Source organism: Copadichromis virginalis, linkage group LG1 (assembly GCF_057382275.1).
Source record: "Copadichromis virginalis isolate Kocher_CV1m ecotype Utaka linkage group LG1, C_Virginalis_male_GT1.1, whole genome shotgun sequence".
Classification (NCBI taxonomy): domain Eukaryota; kingdom Metazoa; phylum Chordata; class Actinopteri; order Cichliformes; family Cichlidae; genus Copadichromis; species Copadichromis virginalis.
This window is the reverse complement of record NC_140618.1, coordinates 13,505,367-13,529,662: the sequence shown is the minus strand read 5'-3', so window position 1 is coordinate 13,529,662 and position 24,296 is coordinate 13,505,367. Positions and strand designations below refer to the sequence as shown.

Below are 24,296 nucleotides of genomic sequence, written 5' to 3'. Positions count from 1 at the left end.
TTACGCTCTCGTGGACTGGAGTGTGATGTTTGTTCCTCTTCTCTATGCCAGAGCTGTGACTGACAGCATCAACCAGCTGATCACTCTGTGCACACAGCAGGCTCCAGGGCAGAAGGAGTGTGACAATGCCCTGAGAGAGTTGGAGGTAAATAAAACTTTTCCACCTTGCGATCAAGCATTCGCGATCAAGCATTCGCAATCATCAATGGTGTCAGCGAGTTTCAATACAAGCTGTGGATTATAAGACGCCTCTCTTTTCTGGCACTGACTAATGAGAATAAAGTGAAAATAAAAGCCTCTCAAACTTCTTTAAAACCTTTATTCATCTCCCAGGCTGTCAGAGGAATGCTTGACAACCCTAATGAACCGGTCAGTGACCTCTCCTACTTTGACTGTATCGAGAGTGTGATGGAGAACTCGAAGGTAGGCTTTTGACTAAAGCAGACAGACACAAAGCACACGGCACACTTCCAATTAGGCATCTTAAGCGTACCATTTCTTCTCTGCCGACTCTCTGTTCAGGTCCTGGGAGAGTCTATGGCTGGCATTTCTCAGAACTGCAAAACCGGGGATGTGTCTGCATTTGGCGACTGTGTGGGATCAGCGTCTAAAGCCCTGTGTGGCCTCACTGAAGCCGCAGGACAGGTACAGAGTGTTAGAGCAACGATTGTCACGCTCCCTGGGCAAATAAAGAAACAGCAGTCGGGGTGATTATGGGGAATGCTGTTTGATGAGTGTTATTTTTCCACAGGCTTCTTACTTGGTGGGTGTGTCAGACCCTAACAGTCAGGCGGGACACCAGGGTTTGGTGGATCCCATACAGTTTGCTAAAGCCAACCAAGCAATCCAGATGGCCTGTCAGAATCTTGTTGACCCAGAAAGCAGCCCCTCCCAGGTATATCCACTGTTCTGCTCATATACAACCAAAGCCAGTTAATTACCGTATTTCCCGGACTACAAAGCGCACCTGAATATTAGCCGCACAAGCTAAAATCAGGGGAAAACCCTGTTTTGTACATACATTAGCCGCACCTGACTAAAAGCCGCAGGTGTTTCAATGTTGACTTATCATATGTAAGAGAATATGCACAAAGGGAATTGTCAGGAAAGAGATGGCTGTTTGGAGACACACCCCTTTTATTAATATTTTGAAAAACAAGTTATAGGTACATATTTGCACATGTAGTACATAACAGTAACCTATAGCACACCAGAAAAATAGATTCGGACTACCTTTTAGGCTCAGGTGCAGTGACACAGCTTTAACAAGAAGAAAAGTCAGTCATTCACCATCATCTTTCTCTTCTTCCTGCGCACTAAAACCACCAAAGTCCTCTCCTCCAGTGTCGGATACAAACAGGCTCAGGATGGCTTCGTCATCCACTCTCCGCTTCTCTCCTTCGTTGTCACTTTCAAAACCAAAGAAATCCTCGTTGTCAGTGTCAGAGTCGAACACCCTCAGAAGGGCCGTGGCGGTGTCCTCCTCTCCATCATGCAGCAGTCCAGCCCTTCAAAATCCGTTGGTGATCGTGGATGTTTTCACACTTTTCCACGCTGTCAGAATCCACCGGTGGAGTTGGGCATAACTTGCTTTTCGCAAGTTTATCGCCGCTCATCATCCACGCCTCCCGCTGAACGCGTAGCGCTACTTTGAAGTTTGTTTTTCGAGCTACTTCGTACGGCACTACGTTGCCTGGCGGACGGACATGTGACTAACATACCACTCTTGAACCCCGATCCTTCCGCCAGGCAACGTAGTGCCGTACAACAGCGGAACAAACAAAACAAATCGTCTTACGATATGACAAAAATCATGGACAATCCATAGAAAAGCCGCACCTGACTAAAAGCCGCAGGGTTCAAAGCTTGTGCAAAAAGTAGCGGCTTATAGCCCGACAATTACGGTATATAAAAGTGTAATATACAGTGCCAACATAGCACTGTGGTTACGCTGTTCTGCAGAGATGTTATAGTATGATTCATTATCAGACCAGTGTGTTGGACTGATATGTGTTCAGAATAGCATTTCTAGAAAACAGAATTATTGAAGCAGACGGTTATCCGTTTGCTCAGAATTGCTTAATATTCTGTGCAGAAGCATCCAACTGTTTGGTAGCCAGATGCTTTCCCTGCAGATCTGGAAGTCTAATATTAATATTTGCTCTATTATTGCCTTTATTTCCATCAACAACTGTCTGCGTTGAAGATTAACATCTTTTTGTCTAATTATGCAACTTCTTAAGCACTCTCACATAAGTCACATTTCAGCTCATCGGTCTATACCAGAGATTTTAATGAAAATCTTTTATTAGTAAATGATTTTTAGTTCAAATAAATGGAAATGGCACAAAACTGCATACATACCACATGGGCGTCTGCAGGGAGTTCCTGAGTCAATTCCCTGCTAACCAGACCTTAACTGCATTCTCCTACTTTCTTTCATCTCATTTCTTCTTATCTCTGCGGCGACTGTCTGATGAAGCCAAAAGTTCCAGAAAACGTTCAAAACAAAAATAATAAGACTCTACATTTGCTGTACATTTGGGCCTCTTATATCAAATCTAGTATTTCCAGTAGTCAGCTTTGATCTGATCTATCGCTACAGATACTGTCCTGAATTTATGTTGTAAGATTGCCCATGCCTGCAGTATCACTGACAATTGACCATTTTACTGTTTTACAGGTTCTCTCAGCAGCCACCATCGTTGCTAAGCACACCTCGGCATTGTGCAATGCCTGTCGTCTCGCTTCTTCTAAGACAACCAATCCTGTTGCCAAGAGGCACTTTGTGCAGTCTGCCAAGGAGGTTGCCAACAGCACTGCCAACTTGGTCAAAACAATTAAGGTATGTTTCTATCTTGTCAAAAGTTTGACTCTGTGACCTGATTGTCATTGTACAGCTATAAACTTAGCTTAGACATAACATTTCTGTCTTTTCCTTGTGTGATAACCTGGAGGAATCCCTGTTTTTATGTCATATGTCTGTCTTTTTTAAAATATTTATTCTCAGCGCTTGCTTTTGATAACTTTAATACAGTCAGTTTTAATGCTATTTGTTTCATACACCCTTTTTAAAATTCCATTCTCTCACTTTCCAGGCTTTAGATGGTGATTTCTCAGAGGAAAACAGGAACAGGTGTCGAGTCGCCACGGCTCCACTAATTGAAGCTGTTGAAAACTTGACAACATTTGCTTCCAACCCAGAGTTTGCCAGCGTGCCCGCTAAAATCAGCACTGAGGTGTGGCTCTGTTAACATTAGTGCAGGACTGTTGCGCGTTTTTACAGTTTACCGGTTGAAGAAAAATTTGGAAAATTATGCAAAATTTAGATTGAGTTTGTTTTTTCTTTAGGGCTCTGCAGCACAGGAGCCCATCCTCCAGTCGGCACGGTCTATGCTCGATAGCTCCACCCATCTGCTCAAAACCGCACGCTCATTGGTTATCAACCCAAAAGACCCGCCCACGTGGTCCGTCCTGGCCGGTCATTCTCGTACTGTCTCCGACTCCATCAAGAGTCTCATCACAGCCATCCGGTTAGTTAACAATGATTCAGTGAGACTTGCAAAAGACAAACTACAGCAGGAGTGTTTATGCAAAGGTTTAAGGAACACTTTGACATTTTGGGTGATAGGTACATTCACTTTGTTGCTGATGGTTAGGTGAGGAGATCAATACTGCTCATGTCTGTTAGATAAATATGAAGTTGGTGCCATCATCTGTTCAGATTTAGGTTTGAAAATGGGCAAACAGCTAGGGCAGCAGAATTTAAACAAAAACAAAATAATATCATGATTTGGCAGGGATTGTGAAACCCTTTCAACCCAGGAAGACTCCAAATCACCAGTTTAATAATTTATCGCACTTCAACACCACTGTAGTCTATTTCCGTGCAGTGATGAATTGTGCGTAACACAGTTTGTGCTCCCTTTTTATCTGCTTGTATTGCTGTATAAAGCACCTTGAGAGGGGGCAGCCAAAAGCTGTAACCTGGGGTTACGTACACTTGTGTTTTGTGCAGCTCACATTTTTAATCTCCTCTTTCACACAGTTTTGTACCTGACCTTGATCAGAACAAAACTGATGCCCATGAGAGGCTAATTCCCTGAGACCAAACACACTGAATGTTAAGGTTCTCATTCGTCTCAGAACATCTGCACATTAGCATTCATGCGTAGCCGGCTTAGCGTCGCTTTCAGTTCTGATGCCCCTATCGCCCGTCTTCCTTTTTAGACTGCAAATTCAGTACTGGGAGTGTAATAGAATTCAGTGATATATTTCAGGCCAAAGAATACACATAGCATCCTGCAGCAGCCGGGCTCATAACTTTGTCAGCCTCATTAAGCACAGAGACGAGGTTTTATTTTAGTCTTACTTTTGGTGTGCCACCGTGCATGGAAATGGATGTTTAACGAACTTAATCTGCCCATGAGGCCGGAGCCACAGACAAATCAAAGGCTTCAAAGCTAATTTTGCTGCCTGGCTTGATCTCCCTATGCAGAGACGAGACCCTACAGGCCACAGTTTGGCAGATGTGACCTGAGCATCAATGAGACGAGGAAGCCAGTAGAGAAAGGGGGGGGGGGATAGAAATCCTGCAATGTGTCTGTGTTTTAATAATTCCAATGTTAACATTTCTTCTTCTGGTCTTTTCCTTTCTTCATTACTCATTTTTGTCTTTCTGGTTCCCTTTTTCTCCTCTCCTGTTTGCAGGGACAAGGCCCCAGGCCAGCGGGAGTGCGATTCGTCAATTGATAACATCAACAAATGTATCCGGGACATTGAGCAGGCCTCTCTGGCCGCTGTCAGCCAGAACTTACCCAGCAGAGACGACATCTCACTGGAGGTAAGCGGCCATCGGAAGATGGCTCCGAATCTTTGCAGACACAAACTTTGTCTGTGTTTTCATTTGTTTTTTTGTTACTTGCGTAGATATTAATCTGCTCCTTTTGCCTTTTCTTTTTTCCCACTTCCACTTTTCCCACTTTTTTGTATGCTAAATCTGTCGGTTTTGAGTCTATTTTTAGTGGTATTAATGAGGTTTTCTGTCCTTGTCCTTCTCTCAGTCCATTCAAGAGAGACTAGGGATTATTTCTTTCTTTTCCTTTTGTGTCTTTGAGTGTAACAAAACATTTGAATGGCAGTAGTTCTTCTTGCAGTAGTCCTTCAGCACAGTATGGGCAGAATGTGAGTCTTATGTTTAACACCCTGACACTGGCTTTAATGGGGAAGTTTTGGCACCTGCTAAATAATAAAAAGTTTAAGCTCGCATATTAAAAGTCAGAGTAGCTCAGGGCAGTTATCCTTCTGTTATGTTTCCTGCTTTTTAGCAGGTCCCAGCTGCCTTCTTTGAATGCACCTCTGTCTCCCATAAAAAGCAACACAAAAACCAATTTCTTTTTATTTCCTCTCTTCAGGCACTACAAGAGCAACTGACGTCCACCGTGCAGGAAATTGGCCACTTAATTGACCCCGTTTCCACTGCTGCCAGGGGCGAAGCTTCCCAACTAGGACACAAGGTATATAGGGCAGTGCCTTAATTATTATTATACTGCAACTGTGGAGCAACAAAGTTGTCTTTGTCAGCAGCAGGATTCAGTGGCAGGAGTGTTGCCTATATGTTTAGGTTAGCTGTGGGCTGTTATAATTATCTCAGCATTATCTATCATTAAATAATAGTGATTTTTGAAACAAAAAGTTGATGCATTGTTCAAGCAGCAGGGTTAGTTTGACTTTTATATGAGTAAACTTTCACCTCCCACTAGAATGCTCTGTGTCACTGTCCATCTTTGCAAACTTATCAGCATTTCTTCACGTGTTGTAAAGAAGATTATTACTGCAACATATTCCTTTTTTATTCTGTCTGCACACCAAATAGTCTGCTTAATGGCCTGAAATTGTGCCCAGTAAGTGAAATGTATAAAAGGTTTAACACTTATATGACCGTACCATTTTGAAATAATTTGAGAAGCTGCTCATTTTCTGAAACCGTGCTTCTTCACGTGTGAATGTGACACTTAGCACTTCAGCCTACATATCGCTGACTCGTGCTGTTTCTCTGGACTCATTAAAAACTTTTCTTTTACCTCAGGTGACTCAGTTGGCTGGCTACTTTGAGCCACTGATCAAGGCCTCCGTGGGTGTGGCGTCCAAGCTGAAGGACCACCAGCAGCAGATGACTTTCCTGGACCAAACAAAGACGCTGGCTGAGTCGGCTCTGCAAATGCTCTATGCTGCCAAAGAGGGTGGAGGAAACCCAAAGGCATGACCATTTTATGCTTTATGCACCTTGTTTAAAGTGCTCCTTCGCTTCCTTTACACATATTGGAAAATGATCTCCATCATTAAGTTTTCCAGTGCATCAACAAGTATAATTAACTGTATTTATTGCACACTTATGATACACAGTGATGTGTCGAAAGGGTGGAGCAAAGGGTGTCACCATTTAGGCCTTTTTAACTCCTCCCAAACAACGGGAGCAAAAGAGTATCACACATGCGTGACGAGGGAGAGACGGGCCTGTGTGCCACCACAGTTTTAATCAGTTGATCAAAATACGATTAAAGTGGAGACTTTCAGCTTTAATTAAAAGGGTTTTACAAAATTTCTGCATTAACCATTTTGGAATTACAGATATTTGGTGGAAAAAACAAAATAAGTAAATAATCCCAGAAGAAATAATAATCTGCTAAATTCTTTAAAATAATGAATGCACACTGACCAGCTCGGCAGCACAAAAAGGTCTGATTACAGAATTATTTCCATGGTTAAGTAAAACAGTTTCACGGCATCTAACCAATTCTTGAACACTTGGTAAGCACATAATTGTCTTCAAAAACTGTAATGAATGGAAATAAAGAGGGTTTACAATAAAGTGCAAACCACTGGTTACACTCAGAGACAAGATTTTGTATATCACTAAATAAAAAAGAAAAATCTTTGGACAGATGAAACCAAATGGAGGAAAGAAACAAACTGTTATGTCAGTAACATCTGTTCCCTGAAGGGGTTGAAGAAGATATAACACATATAGGATGAGATATAACACTTCCTGGTTGAAGACACTTCTGTTCACGCCATTAATGCAAACGATATGTGACATATGTGAGGCCCTGCCTGCATATAATACACCCTTATCATCACAGTCATCCCTCAGTTTTGATAGCCGCTCTTCACCGAGCCCAGCTGCACAATGGCGGTGTATCTAATTCCTCTCCTTCAGGGAACAGAAGTTGAGGACAGAACAGTTTGTACCCTTTCAGGCAATTCACTCTGTACACACATAGTATCAAATATATATACATCTCACAAAGCAGCTGCTGAACCAGAGTCAGACCACCATCATCCGACTGCAGGGTAGATCCAGCCGAGAGGACACAATGAACCACCGACGGGACTGCCAGGTCCAAATGATAGAACCAAACAAAAGTGTGCAGTGATGATCAAGTAACTGCAGCACAAACATCATTCACAGGAATACCTGTAAAAAGACCCCATGAGGATGCCATTCCTCTGGTGCAATGTGCTTTCACACTTTGAGGAAAAAAGAGAGTCCCTTTGTACCATATGCCAGGGAGATGGACTCCATAATCCGGTAGGAGAGCCTCTGTTTAGACGGAGATCTACCTCTGGATGGATTAACTAAGCAGACCAACAATTCATCACACTGAGTATCGTCAATATAGGTAGGAAACACTGCACCAGACATAGAGAATACAGCCTACTCTGCTCCTCAGATGGAAAAGTGGGGTGACAAAAGCTCAGATTCATAGAGCTATAAGTTGTAGGAATAACCTCAGGTAAAAACGCAGTATTTGGCCATAATATGATGGGCAAATGGCGCTCGCCTCATGCTAGTCCACATCCAACAAATCTCATGATCCAAAGCATACCACATTATCTGTCAAACACGCTAGAGGCGATGTTATGACATGGACATGCATGGGTACTAGTATGTCATGGCTGCTAGTGTTTATAGTGTACAGAGCTATACTCTCTGCTCAGATTCAGCCAAACGCTGCAGAAGTGACTCGATTTCAGTGCAAATGGATAATGTTCCAAATACATATTGCAAAAACCTAAATGTTACTAAAGGCAAATAAATCCTGATATCCTGATATATGGGTTAGTTTGACAAGGTCATTTTTAAACCTCTGAAAATGGGGGTGCGTGTATTTCACATGTGCTTGTGCTATGTCACATTTCACAGGCATCCCATACCCATGATGCTATAGCAGAGGCAGCTCAGCTCATGAAGGAGGCGGTTGATGACATCATGGTGACACTTAATGAAGCTGCCAGTGAGGTGGGAATGGTGGGAGGAATGGTGGAGTCGATCGCAGATGCCATGGCCAAGGTGAGTGCAGCCGGTTACAGTGTGTCGTCATTTGGATCAGAAGCCACAGAATAACATCTACACCAATTTAAAGATATGTTTAGAGTTTTATTTGGTTAAATTAATTGCACTCTCTGGTTCATAAATAACAGACATTACTGCAGCTCTAAAAAAACAAACAAACCTCCACCTTTAAGCTCTTTGTCCGCATCAGCGATTGTCTGCTTTTCACCATCATCTATTTCAGCTCATCACCAACTATGTGGTGATTGACAGCTCTATTCTGTCTTCATTTGTGTTGCAAGACAGCATGGCTGCTAGTCAGATAATACATCATCCAACATTATCTTACAATGAGCAAAACCACCTGCTGTCCACCCTGTTCCCAACATCCAAAACAGGCATGGAAAATTAAACATAGACTAAAAACTAAAAATGCAGCAACTTGATATTTTATTCCACAGTTAGAGTCCATTTTAGTATGAATTTTTAAACCTGCGTAGTGGGAAACATCCTGTTTTGAAAGATTTCCCACCTACGGAAGCCAGAATGCTATAAAGAAACTGAGTGTGTGGTAAATGGATTAAAAGTTAATAGCCATAACAGAAGTTGTCTTATGGAAGCAAATGTTACAGAGCAATCAGCATCTAATTAAAGTTTTATTCTTTTCTTGTGTTCATTTGACCCATGACTTCCCGTTGCTCTGTGTAACATCTTGATTACAACCATAATGTTTCCCAGGCGTCATTTAAAAGTCACTGATTAACATATTAATACAAATCACGAGCAACTGAAGCAAAGGAACATTGACTGTGAACGCAGCCATTCTTACTCGGAGTCAGATAATTTGACCTATCTTTCCAATTAACAGTGAAACTATTGGCTTGAAAACCAAGAAAAAGCCTTTTATCTCGAGTACAGGCAGCAGCTAGCATCAGCTAATTATATTTCTCCTTACCGTGCTGAGTGAGGAGCATTGCAAAGGTGAAGAAGCGTCTCAGGAGTGTGGCTTCACCAGAGGGAACAGCATCTTTGCATCAACTTTGTGTGGCATGTCATGAATAATTTATGAAAATGGTTCATTTTTAGTACATGTTGAGCATGCAGGTGCGTGTTTTGTCTGCGTGTCAGTCAGTGCAGTTGATTAAATGGGGATAATCCTCCCCAATAATCCCATTGGCGTAATGGTCACCCTCCATTGTGGTTTTTAGCAGCGGCGATTTAAACAGCTTTTCTGATTAACTTTGAGTCACCTAGTCGAGGCTGCAGATTTTAACGTATTATTTCTATCAGCAGGAGGTGCAAACATCATGCACTTGCAGTATTATGCTATCTTGCAGTACCAGCATGTTTTTCTGGAATCTCTTTTGTCTTCGCTGCCTTTTCCGTGATATTACAAGTAGTCTAATTTGGCAGAAATGCTAGAAACGTATAATGTTTGAACTGCAAGCTGATGATCAAATGTTTTTGGGGTTGATGCGGTTTTAAAGCTGTAATTACAGAGTGCATAATTCATAATGAGTGTTTATCATTCATACAGAGGGTTTCCCTGAATAGAAAGCTGCATTAATGTCGGTTTGCTGATGCCTGCACACCTGACAAAATTGGTATAATTGAAGGGTAGATTAGATGTAACGTGCCATTACAAGTTAAAGAGCTGAAAAATTGATTTCCTTCACGTTTGAAGATGTTTGTTCCTTTCGCGAAGGACAAACCGATCGTGCCTAAAATGAAAAAATGCAGTGGCAATTTAACTGTGTGTTGATGTGTGTGTTTTTCCTTAGCTGGATGAAGGTACACCACCCGAACCTGAGGGCTCATTTGTGGATTACCAGACCAGTATGGTGAAATACTCTAAAGCCATTGCTGTCACTGCTCAGGAAATGGTAAGCTCTCAAAATAACTCTTAAGATTTTTGTTCCTGAAGTACACCTGTGACCTACGACTGGGTTATTGTTGATTATAAACGAAATACTTTGATTTACATGTCAATTCTGAAATCAAGCTTTTTTCTGATAATCCACGGTTTGATGTTGTAGTTTATCAGCCATCTGCGGTTAGTAGAAATTGTCCTGTCGTGTGGTCCTAATTCTCCATCTTTGTGAGATGACTAGTCGGTTAAATCGAAGCGAATCAAGCTCATTTATAAAAGAAAAATTGATTTTGACTTCACAGCATTTCATAGCGTAGTTAGTAAGTGAGACAGACTTAATGATTTTATCTACCTGGGAGAATCCAAAGATCTGATTAAAATTATTTATCCACCTGCAGTCCCTCGTTTATTTTAATGTTCTCCATTTGTCACATCTCTACTTTCGTCCTCTCATTTGATCACTTTGGTAACCTTGTGATCATAGCCTTGATTTTACTATGAGTTAATGATTTTTGATAGTTTGTTGAAGAAAAGTTAATCTGGGTTTTTTTTAGTGCCGAATTTCTTTTTCCCTCCATTTATCAGATGACCAAATCAGTGACTTGTCCAGATGAGCTGGGAGCCCTGGCATCACAGGTGACTGTGGACTACAGCCAGCTCGCTGTTCAGGGACGACTGGCTGCTCACACAGCTGAACCAGAGGAGGTGAGGAGGACTCTGAAAACAGTTTTTACTTACAAAAGAGCTCTGCTCCTTCAATATGGGAATTTTCTTTTTGTGACCTTTAGGCTGCTGTGGATTTAAAGAGAACCTAATGTGCTCTTCCTTATTTTCTGTTATTCATATATAAATATATTTACTGTAGGTGAATTTTCATCAAAACTCTAGTTTCAGGCTTCTCTAAACACTCTGTTATGTTTTTTTTTTTTCTTGGCTGTGTGCATTGTGAACACAGAAGCTCCATCCACCTGCTCAATTCTTATTTACAAAGGGCAGCCAGTCAGATGAAAGTTGGCTTGAAGGGCAGGGGAATGGAGCAAAAAAAGCTTGTTTCAAACAATACATGAACTGAGGGGCTGAACCATGACCTGTATAATCATGCAAAGCTTCTCTAGTCCAGGAACATAAATGTGGCATTTTTTCATACATACATACTTTTTTTTAAACTATTATTTTAATAATAATTTTAAAAAAAACTCCTTTATGTTCTTGCTTTGGTTTGTGTTTGTAGATTGGTTTCCAGATCAAAACCCGAGTGCAGGACCTTGGTCACGGCTGCATCTTTCTGGTACAAAAGGCCGGAGCTCTGCAGATCACCCCGTCTGACAGTTTTACTAAGCGGGAGCTCATTGATTGTGCCCGTGCAGTCACAGAGAAGGTATTGTTCTGTCAATAAAATGGGACCGCCTTATTTAATTAAAAACACACTGTGCTTTTTTAAATTTTGTTCCGGTTTTGTTACAATAGTTCTGCCCACTACTGATCTTAGTTCCCCCATCCATTAACCCAAACCCATCGGGCTAATTGTTGTCGATTGTTTGTTTGCTTCATCTTTAGGCTGCAGATATTTCTGCTTGGCCGAGTATGTTCCGCTCTGAACTCTCTGTGTTGTTCTTTCATTGAATGTTAGAGTAAAATTGTTTTTAGCGATGTAGTTCACATGAAGTGATTCGGCTCTGGTGGGTTTTATCTGTGTGTGGTTTAATTATAGGATTCCAAAGCATGTATAATGTATATGTATTATACACATCATACTTTTCTTATCAAGTTTTCTCTTGTCTGAGCTTTTCACAGCTGTTATTTCTAATAATTCAAGCGTGCCAGTGTTTTTAATACCACTTACACATAAGAAGGAAATACTTCAAAAACATCACACATACTTATTTCAGTGACTTAGCACATTGCAACGTACTGACATTTTTTCCCCTCTTGCTCTTCTCTGTTTTGACCAGTAAAAATATACTTTACTCAAACTGAGCCAAAAGTAACACTACTTTGCTGCAAACTGCCAAAGTTGTTTGTCCTTATTAATGTGCATCATAAAATTTACCAACCTATCCTAGATGGGCGAAAAAAGCCTTCATCTGAGCATCCTCACCTGTGTGGTTAATGGTCTGCTCACGTCCCCAGGTGTCTTTGGTGCTTTCAGCCCTCCAGGCAGGCAATAAGGGCACTCAGGCTTGCATTACAGCAGCCACTGCTGTGTCTGGGATCATTGCTGATCTGGATACCACAATAATGTTTGCGTCCGCCGGCACACTCAACGCAGAGAACGAAGAGTCCTTTGCCGACCACAGGTTAGTGCTTGAAACGCACCCAGTGGTGCAAGACATTTCTACAAGACCCAACAGGAGTCTAAAATCCACCCTGTTGTTATCTTTCATCCCAGACTGACAGAGTGACATATTACCTGCTGAACGGGGAGGAAATCTCTGCTGATAGAAACAATAAATTATCCTAAGGCTTTGAAAAATGCACAGAGTGACACTTCTCTTATTGTCCTGCTCTCACACTTGTCCGCTCTAAGGCAGCACTTCCACCGTTAAATACTAGTACGTGAAGAAAAATACAGCAAAACAAGTAGAGAATAGACGTGTTCCATTACTTAATTATCATTGTAGTTCCTTACAGATGGTTGTTTGTGACGTTTCACTGTATCTCACTGAAGAATCTTTGAAGTGTAGATAAGCAGTCTCGGGACACGATGAAAGAAAACAGAATCACTTAATCTCCGAGCATAGCTCACACAGCTACCTCAGAATAATAGAAGAAACTCTGCAGCTGCTATAATCTCTTTTGTCAATTTTAGGAAAAGAATAACTGACATGACTTGTTATATAACCTTAGCAATCCTCCTAATGTTTGCACAAGCTTTCATGAAGAAATGCCTTTAATATTAAAAGAGATGTGCAGCAATATGTGTGTCCTTTTCACAGCAGTTCTCACACAGTTGATTTTTTATGTCTTTTTCCCCCTTGTTTAATCTTTCCTTTTCTGTTTCAGGGAAAACATTTTGAAGACTGCTAAAGCTCTGGTTGAGGACACAAAGATGCTGGTGTCCGGCGCAGCTTCCGGTCAGGAGAAGTTGGCACAGGCTGCTCAGTCTTCTGCCAAGACCATTACCCAGCTCACAGATGTGGTCAAATTGGGTGCTGCCAGCATTGGCTCTGATGACCCTGAGACACAGGTTGACCATTATTGTGTTTGTAATCCTCTCATTTCTGTTTGTCCTTTGTCCAGTGTGCCTGTTTAATAGGAGGAATTATGGAATTATGAACTGCGACTGGCAATAACCTTTCAGTGTTTCTGCTTTCCTGGACTGCGCAGTGATTAGTCAGTGTCTTTCTGTCCTTTCTCTAGGTGGTGCTGATAAATGCTGTCAAAGATGTGGCCAAGGCATTGGGTGAGCTCATTAGTGCCACCAAGTGTGCCGCTGGCAAGGCAGCCGATGATCCATCTATGTACCAACTAAAGAGCGCTGCGAAGGTGAGGAGATCAGTCTGCAAGTGCTGAAACTGTCATCTAATTTAACATCCTCCAGTGGGCTCGAATATCGAAATCTGGATATTGGAATTTTCTTTATTTTACTCAACAAAAACAATCAGAGATCTATTTGATTTTTGTTGGTTTCTCTTATGTTCATATTTTCTGATTATACTAATGGAAAACTGAAACTGACATCAGTTTAAATTGATGACAATAATTCCACCGTCCTACATCCTGTATGCGCAGACATCCTCCCCTTACTCAGGCCGAGTCATTAATCAGTAAAATCACCCACAATAGTTAAACTGGAGACTTGGTAATGGAAATTGTCAGGCTGTTCGGGATAGCAGGAAGCGTCTAATACTTCTAACCAAGATGATTATGCTTAGTGCTTTGCTCCGGCACACATGCGCTGTAAATTTTCAGAGTCACGGCTCATAACTCACCGATGACACTGTCAACTGCTCATTATCACCTCAACCTGTAAAGCCTGGGAAAAAAAAAGTCAGTTCTCAGTCAGCAACACCACAGAGTGTCATGAAGTCTCTCTGAAGATCACAACATGCCTCACATACAATTTTAGGACCGGAGGTGGGGTGGTGGGGGGTTAACTCTGACAAATCAGTCTTTCCTTTATGGGGCTTGTGTGCCCCCTATCTTTCAGTATGGTGCATTACAGCTGATTTTAACTGGATGTGTTCTGTTTTTATGTCCTCTCATTGTTCCAACATAAGTGTGAAATTACGGAGCTATAGAAATGTCATCTGAATTAAATTAGTTCAAACTATAAATGAAGACACGATGAGCCAAGGAAATATATATATTTAAAAAAGTGTGTCACCCATATATGATGATCGTCAGGGCTGTGTCCACCAGTGTAGTGAAATATCTTGATTGGGGATGTGTTTATATGCTCAATTACTTATAAAATAAACAGTCCTAGACGTTTTGGTTTTTTTTAAAATAAATTACAACTACATATACATTTATTACAAAAACACAACCAAATACTGAACCTCCTCGTTGGTAATATTATCATAGTAATAAGACTGTTGTCTTAAATATTCCATAATGTCAGTCATTTGCGGTTTGTTCTGTTGTCCTTCCTCTATTTCTAATTCAGAGCTTGGATGTGGCTGAACACGATGTTCTCTGTTTTCTCCAGGTGATGGTGACAAATGTGACATCCCTGCTGAAGACGGTCAAAGCTGTGGAAGACGAAGCTACTCGCGGTACCAGAGCGCTTGAGGCTACAATCGAGTGCATTAAACAGGAAATGTCGGTAAGGACGAGTCGAGAGGCTAAGCTTGTGAACGTTAGTTAGCAGTATGGTGGCATCACACATTTCAGAAAGGGGACTGATCAGTTTGGAAGTGTGATGAGTAATATTTTTGTAATTATTGAAAATGTCGCATGAGTGACAAAGTAAACATCTTTAGTTTTTTTTTTCCACAGTTAGGAGTTATTGATTTTAATATTCCCTGAATTAAGTTTGTGATCTGAAATGTCCACAGGTGTTTCAATCCAGGGATGCTCCCAACAAGACAACCACACCTGAGGAGTTCATTCGCATGACTAAAGGAATCACCATGGCAACTGCTAAAGCGGTGGCTGCAGGGAACTCTGGCCGACAGGAGGACATCATCCATACTGCCAACGTCAGCCGCAAAGCCATGTCAGACATGCTCACTACCTGCAAGGTGCTCTATTGCCACAAACAAGTCATGCATGTCTAAATTTGATTTATTGTGGTACTTCCAAAATGTTGCAAAAAAAAAAAGAAAATGTGTCCATCTACCCATTATTTCCCACTTATCTGAATTTGGTTGTGGTAGCAAAGGCTAAGCAGGGTATTCCATCTTTAAGGCTGAGCCCAGCATCATCAGCATCAATCGTTTTTGCCACTACAAATGCAAACCAAAAACTGAAATTAGAATTCTGACCCACAAATGTCATCCCCACACAAATTTATAAGTGTGTGTTTGTGTCTTTCAGCAAGCAGCCTACCATCCCGAGGTCAGTGAGGAGGTGAAGAACAGAGCACTGATGTTCGGAGCAGAGTGTACAACTGCTTACATTGACCTACTGGAACATGTACTGCTGGTAGGTTGAATACTGCACCAGCAAGTCTGTAAAAATAAAAGACTTGTACAAACGCTAATCTCATTATTTGATACTTTAAGCATCTTTAATATAAGCATCCACCATTGCAACGCTATTTATGTATCTATATATAAAAAATAATAAGGAAAAGTTTCTTTTAAGTTTACACTGTTGCACCCATGTGTTTGTAGGTCCTGCAGAAGCCTACTGCAGAGCAGAAGCAGCATCTGGCAGCTTGTTCCAAGCGAGTAGCCGGAGCAGTAACAGAGCTCATCCAGACTGCTGAGGCCATGAAAGGTAATGCACACAGTGCATCACCACATGTTACACAAGGAGTCCTTTTGAGATGTCATGCAATAAACCCAAATACATATGAGTAAAGCTTTTATTTACTTTCTAATAAAGATCCCAACAAATATTATATTGCTATTAATAGTAGAATGTATTTTTAAAAAGCTCATGTAACAGAAAAAAATATTTATTTACTCAAACATTTGGTAATATTCCTGTCCTCCTTCTCTTGCTACAGATGGAGGTAAGTTAGGGCCGTTTTCTGTTCTGTGCCAGTTGTGAGCTCTTAAATAATTTCTCTCCTCAGCGCTAACATCGATTTTATTTAATCTCATCAAATCCAGCTGCTCTCAGGCTTCTCAGTTACATCCATCTGCTCTATCCATCATGCTTTCTTTTATGTTCCATTACTCTGTCTCCATCGCAGTGAATGATGGTTTGTTGTCAACTATGCATGGGATGTGAAGATACATGGCACACTTTCCTGTGTGTGGTCACGGTGTACTTGTTTTCTTTGGATCACAGCGTGAAGCATGTTCGGTCAAAACACTGCTTTGTGAAGCATTAATAAAATCCTGTTTGCAAATTCAAATCTTATTCATGAATATGGGTGTGCTTGCCTGCCTCAGGTTCAGAGTGGGTGGATCCCGAGGATCCAACAGTGATCGCAGAGACGGAGCTGCTCGGAGCAGCGGCGTCCATCGAAGCAGCAGCTAAGAAGCTCGAGCAACTCAAACCCAGAGCCAAGCCAAAGGTGGGTGACTGTATGGTGAATAAATGAGGAGAGAGGTGAAGGAGATAATCGTGTCAACATAATGTTAAAGAGAAAGACAACCTGTCAAAAGGCCTTTTTCCATTTTATTTACAGTTTAAAGCTTTCTAAGATATTGTTTCTGTCAGCAGTCTCTGGAAATAAAGAAGAAATATTCATCATGAAGCTCATAAAAGTCTTTCATCATGATAGATGATGTGCGGATAGAAATACTCTGTTACAAGAAAATGTCCTGACTTGAAAATTTAAAGAATGAATGGAAAATCATTCCTAAACAATCCATTTACTAATGGCTATAGGTGATGTTTATATGGAATTTTAAAGATGATGTGATGAGCAGCTAAAATACTTTAAAATCATTAAATATTATTTTGAAGATAAAGAGAGAGTTGTTTCCAAGACGCAAAAAGGGGAATAAACCGCAAAAACATTACAAAAGACCTGTAACCAAACCCCTCAGGATCCCCTGCTGCCCACATTAGTTAAATCTTTACAATTTTAGTGAATGTTAAATCTAAAAAGAAAATGATAATCTAACTTTTCTATAATATAGATTATAGATTAGTGAGCTGGAGTACTTTGGTGCTAATTTTATCAGGTAACCAAATTAAAATTGTTTTATTAAAAAGTACCAACATAACAATGTAACTGTTAAAAGTAAAAATATACACACATTGCCTAAAAATGATAACCTCTAGAGTGTTATTATGGCCCGAGCACTAGTGTGTGAAGGACCTATTGTAATCGCTTTGTTTATCATAGCATTATTATTGACTGTGTGTGTGATTTTACTGTTACAGCTTGCTTAAATGCTTTTTATATAGCAAAAATTTAATGGTGACCAATAAAAGGTCAGGTCCTCTGCAAAGAGTCACAGGAGGCATCTGAAATGTTATTGGATGTGGTTGATAGTCTCACTGTAAAACACCTGATATTATGATGTTGCCCAGCAAGCACCTAACAACAAGCCAACCAGTGCTGTAATGTGGACATGTGTTAGTTTATTTAATGTAAAAACTAGTGATTTAGAGTAGAGTGCACTTTGATCGGAGCGCTAAATATTTCACCTTTTCAGATTACAGCTCATCCTTGTAACTGCCAAGTGATTTGTTGACTTTTAGATAAAACTTCTTATTTTGATCTTTGGACTGCAGAGTGTTTACAGCTCTGTACATTACATAAATGAGCTTTGTAGGAATACGTTCAAGTATATCCTAAACAGTGCTCTGTGCATGCCTGTAAACATCTTTTTGTGTGGTTTATATCCAAGTTTCAGTGTTATTATTGGAAGTTGTACAAGGAGCAATTTTACGGTAACAAAATAGCACATTTTGTTTTGTTGCATTACTGAAAGGGTGCTCTATCGCTTGTCCTGTCTTTAAAGCTGTTGTATTCAGAACTGTGCAAAAATCTTGAGCCATCCCTTATTTCTTTAAATTTTGCTTCAGAGAAGCAGCCTGGCTTATATTTTTCTTAACTGATCTTGAGCTATAGTTCTCCAGGTTTTCAAAGTTTTTCTTTGTTTATTTTCTGGCCAGTCTTGAAACCTGACAATTTTCAGAGGACTTTTTTAAGCTGCTTAACATTGACCTATGAATTATGCAAGCATAAAAAATGAGTCTAAGTCAAATGATGAATCTGAATTGTGTCTACACATAACAGACACGAACCAATTTCTAGTTGTATCTTGAGGCACTTTATTATTTGCCGCTTATCACAAACTTGTAGTTTGTTCAATTCAATTTTATTTACATAGCACTAAATCACAACAGGTGTCGCCTCAAGGTGCGTTATAGAAATCCCAACAATCAAACAACCCAATTTGAGCAACCACTTGGCAACAGTGGAAAGGAAAAACTCCCTTTTAACAGGAAGAAACCTCTGGCAGAACAAGGCTCAGAGAAGTTTTTCTGCATCACTCTCAGACAGGATGTTTCCAATTTTAAAGAGATGAGGCCTCCAATTTTCCATTTGTCCCCATTTCTTTAGTTGAATCTACAAAAATGCCAAAGACAAATTTTGACAGGTATAAAATAGTATTTTTACAAAAACGTGTTTCCCAAAACACTGGCACTGTTTTAAATTGAGGAAACTGGACAAGAGGAGGACAGAAGAATTGTCCTAAAAATTGTCTACAGCAGATGGAGAGTATCTGAAAGTAATGTCTTAAGTAATGAAGAGCAATCCAGCAAATACCTGACACAAAACCTGAGAGATGCATCTGGACCTTCAGTTGATTGATCTACTGATCACTGAAGCCTCAGCAGAAATGGTCTCAGTGGAAGGGTAGCTGTCAAGAAGCCATTCTTAACGAAGGGAAACCAGGATGAACGGCTGAGGTATGCCAAACTATGTATGTACAGAGGTCAGGAGAGAAATTCACAACAGTAAGCCACCTTGTCAAAACTCATGGAATTATGAATGCAGAATTGTGATCCATCATGCAATACCAGGAATAAAGCATGACAATGATTCCCGAAACGATGCCAATGCAGTGAAACCATACTTGGACAGAAACCACACAATGGGAAACTGCGTCATGGACTGGCCTCCCCAGAGCCCGGACCTCAACATTTTTGGAACAGTGTTGTCTCATCTGGACAGAAAACAAAAGGCAGCCAACATCCAAAGAAGAGACTGAAGAACTTTTCTTGAAGAGAATTTAAAGAAATTACAGAAAAGCTTACCTAAGAGAGTTCAGGCTGTGCTGAAGAATAAAGGCGGTCATAACCTCATTAGAACTGTCCAAACTAAATTACATAATTCAATAACCCGTTTCCACCCATTTTCTATTTTCGTGCAAGTTATGAAGAAATGAGGGATGGCTCAAGAGTCTTACACAGTACTGTGCGCATATGTGCATATATATATATATGTATATGTATGTGTATATATGTGTATATATATATGTGTATATATATGTATATATATATATATATATATATATATATATATATATATATAATTGCATATTCATGTTCATGGAAGTATTAATGTGATCTCTGTAGCTGACACTTGTTATATTGACAAACTCACTAAAATTCATGATACTATACATAATATTGTCTTCATTCAGATCGATTCAAACACCATCATGTTTACTGTGCCCTCCCTCCTGTTCATCCCACTCCTCCACCACCCACCCTGCCACCGATCCAGCCACCTGTGTTAGTTCATTGTAGTTCTAGCTTAAGCCTGTCCCAGTCTGTGTCTTCTAGCTCCCAGTTAACCCCCCGCCCTCCCTATTCCTTCCCTGCCTGCCCCCACCACCGGAGGCCTTCTCTGCAGGGCTCTGTCTGATATGTTTGATATATTAGGTTGTTATTCAGTCCCAACTATATATCAAACATATTCCTACAGTGTCCCGCTCTGTCTACAGACATGTAGTGTGAATGTGTTTGTGTGAAAAGTGTGTGCGCGTATGTGTTTAAAAGAAAAAGAAAAGAAAAAAGCAGATGAGTATAATAGGATGCTTTCTATAGAGTCTTGCTTGATGTTGTTGTATGTAGCTCCTTATCAGCTCTTGCAGTTTGAGAAGAAGCTCTGTATCTGGATGAATCATCATTTTGTTTCTCTTACCAAGTGTCCCAGCCTTGGTCACTGATGATCAATCAAGTCCTGTCTAAAAATGTGCATACAAAATGTTATTCAACAGAGTAATAAATCCAAAGTTCATCTGTTTCCAGTGATAAGTACTTCAGTTTGAGTAGAGGATTAATCAACTTTGATATTTCTTTAAATTTCACCCTGGCGAAAGACTTAATCATTTGAATGGTTCTCTTCTCCCTCAGCAAGCAGACGAGACCCTGAACTTTGAGGAGCAGATCCTAGAGGCAGCTAAATCCATTGCTGCAGCCACCAGTGCTTTGGTTAAATCAGCCTCAGCTGCCCAGAGAGAGCTGGTGGCTCAGGGGAAAGTGGGCTCTGTCCCTGCAAATGCTGTGGATGATGGACAGTGGTCCCAGGGGCTGATCTCTGCTGTAAGTGCTGGAGTGAAAAGTGTTGTTTTACACAGGTTACAATCACATCTGCCAGAAATTAACTTTAAATAAATTAACTTATTTTTTCATGAACAGGCACGTATGGTAGCAGCAGCAACTAGCAACCTGTGTGAGGCAGCTAATGCCTCGGTGCAGGGTCACGCCAGTGAGGAGAAACTCATCTCTTCAGCCAAACAGGTGGCAGCCTCTACTGCTCAGCTGCTGGTGGCCTGTAAGGTGAAGGCTGACCAAGACTCTGAGGCCATGAGGAGACTGCAGGTAAACACAGCAGGTTAATTTAAAAGCGTTGATATGAAGAGGATTAGCGATCATCTTCAATAGCTTTTTACTTTACAGGTGTGCATTTAATTAGAAAATGTTTATGCTCGTCTTTGCACCAGTTAAAAGGAACTGATTGCTTTTAGTCAAACACCGTAGTTTTCTCATCTTGAGCTGCTAGTACTTGTATATTTTTGTTTTTATGTTGTTGTTCTGTTCTGTAAATGATGTATTTGCCCTTTAGATCGCTGGAAATGCAGTGAAGAAAGCATCTGACAATTTGGTGCGGGCAGCTCAGAAGGCAGCATTTGAAAAATCCGATGAAGACAACGTGGTGGTGAAGACGAAGTTTGTGGGTGGAATTGCGCAGGTAATGCTTTTAAGCAGCATTTAATTTTGAAACCAGTTTCTGTTGCATTAAAAAAATTAATCTGTTCATTCTGGTGTGTTTAGCAGTTTTATTGTTAGTGAAATTTGTCCTTCATATCCACTGGTTCACACATCTCTAGTCACCAGCTTTACAAATAATTTCAGTTTCTCATTCTTCAGCACTGCTGGGCAATTATTGATTTGATGCTGCTGAAAAATGCTGACAAGCTATTGAAATGCCCTCTACTTGTTAATTATTTCACGTCTCCTGATGGTTGTCAGTGTTCTCAGAAAAGATTTTTGTCTTCTTCAGTCAATACATGGAATTCAAATCCCCTGTTTTTGTACACAAGTGCATTCACACACATCTTAAGTTAGACCATACAACCAATAAACACACAGAAACATAAGGCATAAAGACACTGAGGTAGTAAATGTTCTAAAAATTGCGATTACATTGCGACAATTACATATTTTGCAGGTTTTGGGTCGTGTGTGTATTAAAAAAGGTTAAAATGATATATGCTCTGACATAAAAGTTTCCTCACTGTCTGTGTAGATCATTGCCGCCCAGGAAGAGATGCTGAGAAAGGAGAGAGAGCTGGAAGAAGCCAGAAAGAAACTGGCCCAAATAAGGCAGCAGCAGTACAAGTTCCTGCCCAGCGAACTGCGAGAGGACAGCAACTAGTTATTCAGCCTCACCTTTGCTGCTACGTACGCTTGCACCAGTGTGAAGAGCACATCTGTTTTTGTGTGCATATTTGTATCCTGCTAATGGCACACCTGGACCGGTACGCCGTCCTCCAGTGAATCCAGATAAGTTGTGACTGATTAACAAACCCAGGTCTGCATTGAACACCACTGACAACATGTAAGGTCATCTTCTAGCACGTATTAAAAACTACTGCGTGATACTGACTACTTTGTGAAAACAACAAAAAGATTGTGGTGATCGCCTGAAGAACTCCTTCATGTCCTAACGTATAACTACTTCAAACTGATGTGATCTAAACCAGAATGTGACATGCTTAGTTCAAACAGCACATGTGCTCTCACGTTTGTTCTTAAGCGCCATTTTTGTAATGTTTAACAATTTGCAGCTCTTGTGCATAAACTTTAAAGTGAAGAACTGATTGTATTGCTGTTCACGTCACATAGCCATTTAACTGCAACGACACCCTGAAAGCAAAAACATTTCTGCTTGGTACTCTGATATTGTATGAATGTTTGCCTGTATACCCCAATCTGGCACCTTAATGTCTGTCTGAATCGTGTAAATCACTGTGGCATGACTTGACTTTAATTCAGTGGCCATAAAACCTAATATGAAGGAAGGCCAGATTTTGCATATGGATGTTTCTTGGGCCATTTCAACAATGAAAGTGTTTTGGGGTTTGTTTTTTTTGTTTTTTTGGCAATCCTCTCTTCGTGTAGAGAGTTACAGTATATAAGCGTCTTTGTTTCCTTTCTTCTCATTTTTATACTCTTTGTTTGCTCCACGTGCAAAACTTCTTTAATGCAACTTGCAGGAAATTCTACGTTTGTCACAACCCTTGACTTTAGGACCTCATGTGCAGCCTCTAAGACTCAAATAGAATGTTTTACATTATGTTACCATGTAAATGCTTTCCTACGCAGGGCATGTTACCATAAAATGGATATTTATTACTCCTGAGTATTTTTAGCAGAGAGGGGTCTCTTTCAGGGTCGCAAACGGTCTCATTTATTTACTACCACTAGCAGAGTCCTGGGTGGCTTCTTGGCAAGATATCAAATATCTTCAAAGACCTTCAAAAGTCTTTTTTTTTTTTTTCCCCAATTATTTGTCATTTCAGGTAATGGGACCTATATACAGTATAAACAGAATATGATCATGATGCAATAAGATGGATGGTGCTTTAGGGGGCAGTATTAGCTTCCCTTCTGCCATGTAAACTTAAAGTAATAATCCAGAGCTCTGCCTATACTTTTCGTGCAGAATGGAAAAGTTTGCGTAACCCTGCAGGCCGACTACTACGTAATGCATGTTTGGAATAACTGGAAAGATGCCAGGGATCAGTTGAATTAGCCGAATGCCATGCAGAGTGCCACTTCTATGCATGCACTTTTTCCTGATGATTAGTCCCAACAGATTTACTTTGGTCCTTATATGTTAGTATTTTTTTTTTTCTTTCATTTTTTTCCAGCAAAATTCATCACTGCCAGGGACTGATGTTATTTATCTCCACATTTCTAAATTCGGGAAACAACAAAATTCAGAATCTAAAAGATGAATGAATAAATACACGAATAAATCTTTAACATGAATGGCCTGAAAGTGAAGAGCCTGCAACACTAATCCTTCTCCTGTTCTGGGTGCTCCGTTACTGAACTTGCTATTCGCTGCAATAGAACAACCTTTTGTTTGTAATGTGTTTTGTTCACATGTCTTACTATATGGACTCTGTTTCAATATTACAGTAGATTGTGAGAATAGGTCCTGCTGTGAAAATGCATGGCTTTGTGCTTCGGATGCAGATAGTTTCAGACCTCCACGTGAGACCATCACCTTTAAGTTTGTTTGTTTTGAAGCATTGGAACTGAATTCAGAGACATTTTCTGCCATTGTGTTTTTTTTTTTTTGTTTTTTTTTTGTGTGAGCGTGAGAAGCGAGGGGTGGGTTCACTGCTTTATCAGTCAAGTCTGTAGTGTTTTTATTAGTGCCTTAGTCCGTAGCCCATACACTGTTTGGTCTGCTTATGTGACAGTTTCACCTCAGTGGTCAATAGAAGGTAGTGGACACGCTATTTTTTTTGGTTCTTTTTCTTTTAA

At 40.4% G+C, this 24,296-nt stretch overlaps 1 protein-coding gene across 2 annotated transcripts in view; it reads left to right on the top strand.

Annotated features, from left to right (window-relative positions):
• Nucleotides 1–23,769, top strand: part of LOC146718446 (talin-2) — a 100,340-nt gene extending 76,571 nt beyond the window's left edge. For both annotated transcript variants that reach the window (XM_085451637.1, XM_085451645.1), the window contains exons 33-58: nucleotides 52–145; nucleotides 334–423; nucleotides 523–645; nucleotides 752–895; nucleotides 2,684–2,845; nucleotides 3,099–3,239; nucleotides 3,352–3,533; nucleotides 4,711–4,843; nucleotides 5,415–5,516; nucleotides 6,089–6,259; nucleotides 8,207–8,353; nucleotides 10,117–10,218; nucleotides 10,791–10,910; nucleotides 11,437–11,583; nucleotides 12,336–12,502; nucleotides 13,209–13,392; nucleotides 13,566–13,691; nucleotides 14,857–14,973; nucleotides 15,206–15,391; nucleotides 15,687–15,794; nucleotides 15,986–16,091; nucleotides 16,715–16,839; nucleotides 20,649–20,837; nucleotides 20,934–21,116; nucleotides 21,361–21,486; nucleotides 22,045–23,769. In XM_085451637.1, the coding sequence (XP_085307763.1) occupies nucleotides 52–145; nucleotides 334–423; nucleotides 523–645; nucleotides 752–895; nucleotides 2,684–2,845; nucleotides 3,099–3,239; nucleotides 3,352–3,533; nucleotides 4,711–4,843; nucleotides 5,415–5,516; nucleotides 6,089–6,259; nucleotides 8,207–8,353; nucleotides 10,117–10,218; nucleotides 10,791–10,910; nucleotides 11,437–11,583; nucleotides 12,336–12,502; nucleotides 13,209–13,392; nucleotides 13,566–13,691; nucleotides 14,857–14,973; nucleotides 15,206–15,391; nucleotides 15,687–15,794; nucleotides 15,986–16,091; nucleotides 16,715–16,839; nucleotides 20,649–20,837; nucleotides 20,934–21,116; nucleotides 21,361–21,486; nucleotides 22,045–22,173 (3,604 nt within the window). In that variant the 3' untranslated portion in view covers nucleotides 22,174–23,769. The remainder of the gene's footprint in view (nucleotides 1–51; nucleotides 146–333; nucleotides 424–522; nucleotides 646–751; nucleotides 896–2,683; nucleotides 2,846–3,098; nucleotides 3,240–3,351; nucleotides 3,534–4,710; nucleotides 4,844–5,414; nucleotides 5,517–6,088; nucleotides 6,260–8,206; nucleotides 8,354–10,116; nucleotides 10,219–10,790; nucleotides 10,911–11,436; nucleotides 11,584–12,335; nucleotides 12,503–13,208; nucleotides 13,393–13,565; nucleotides 13,692–14,856; nucleotides 14,974–15,205; nucleotides 15,392–15,686; nucleotides 15,795–15,985; nucleotides 16,092–16,714; nucleotides 16,840–20,648; nucleotides 20,838–20,933; nucleotides 21,117–21,360; nucleotides 21,487–22,044) is intronic.
• The last annotated feature ends 527 nt before the right edge of the window (nucleotides 23,770–24,296 follow it).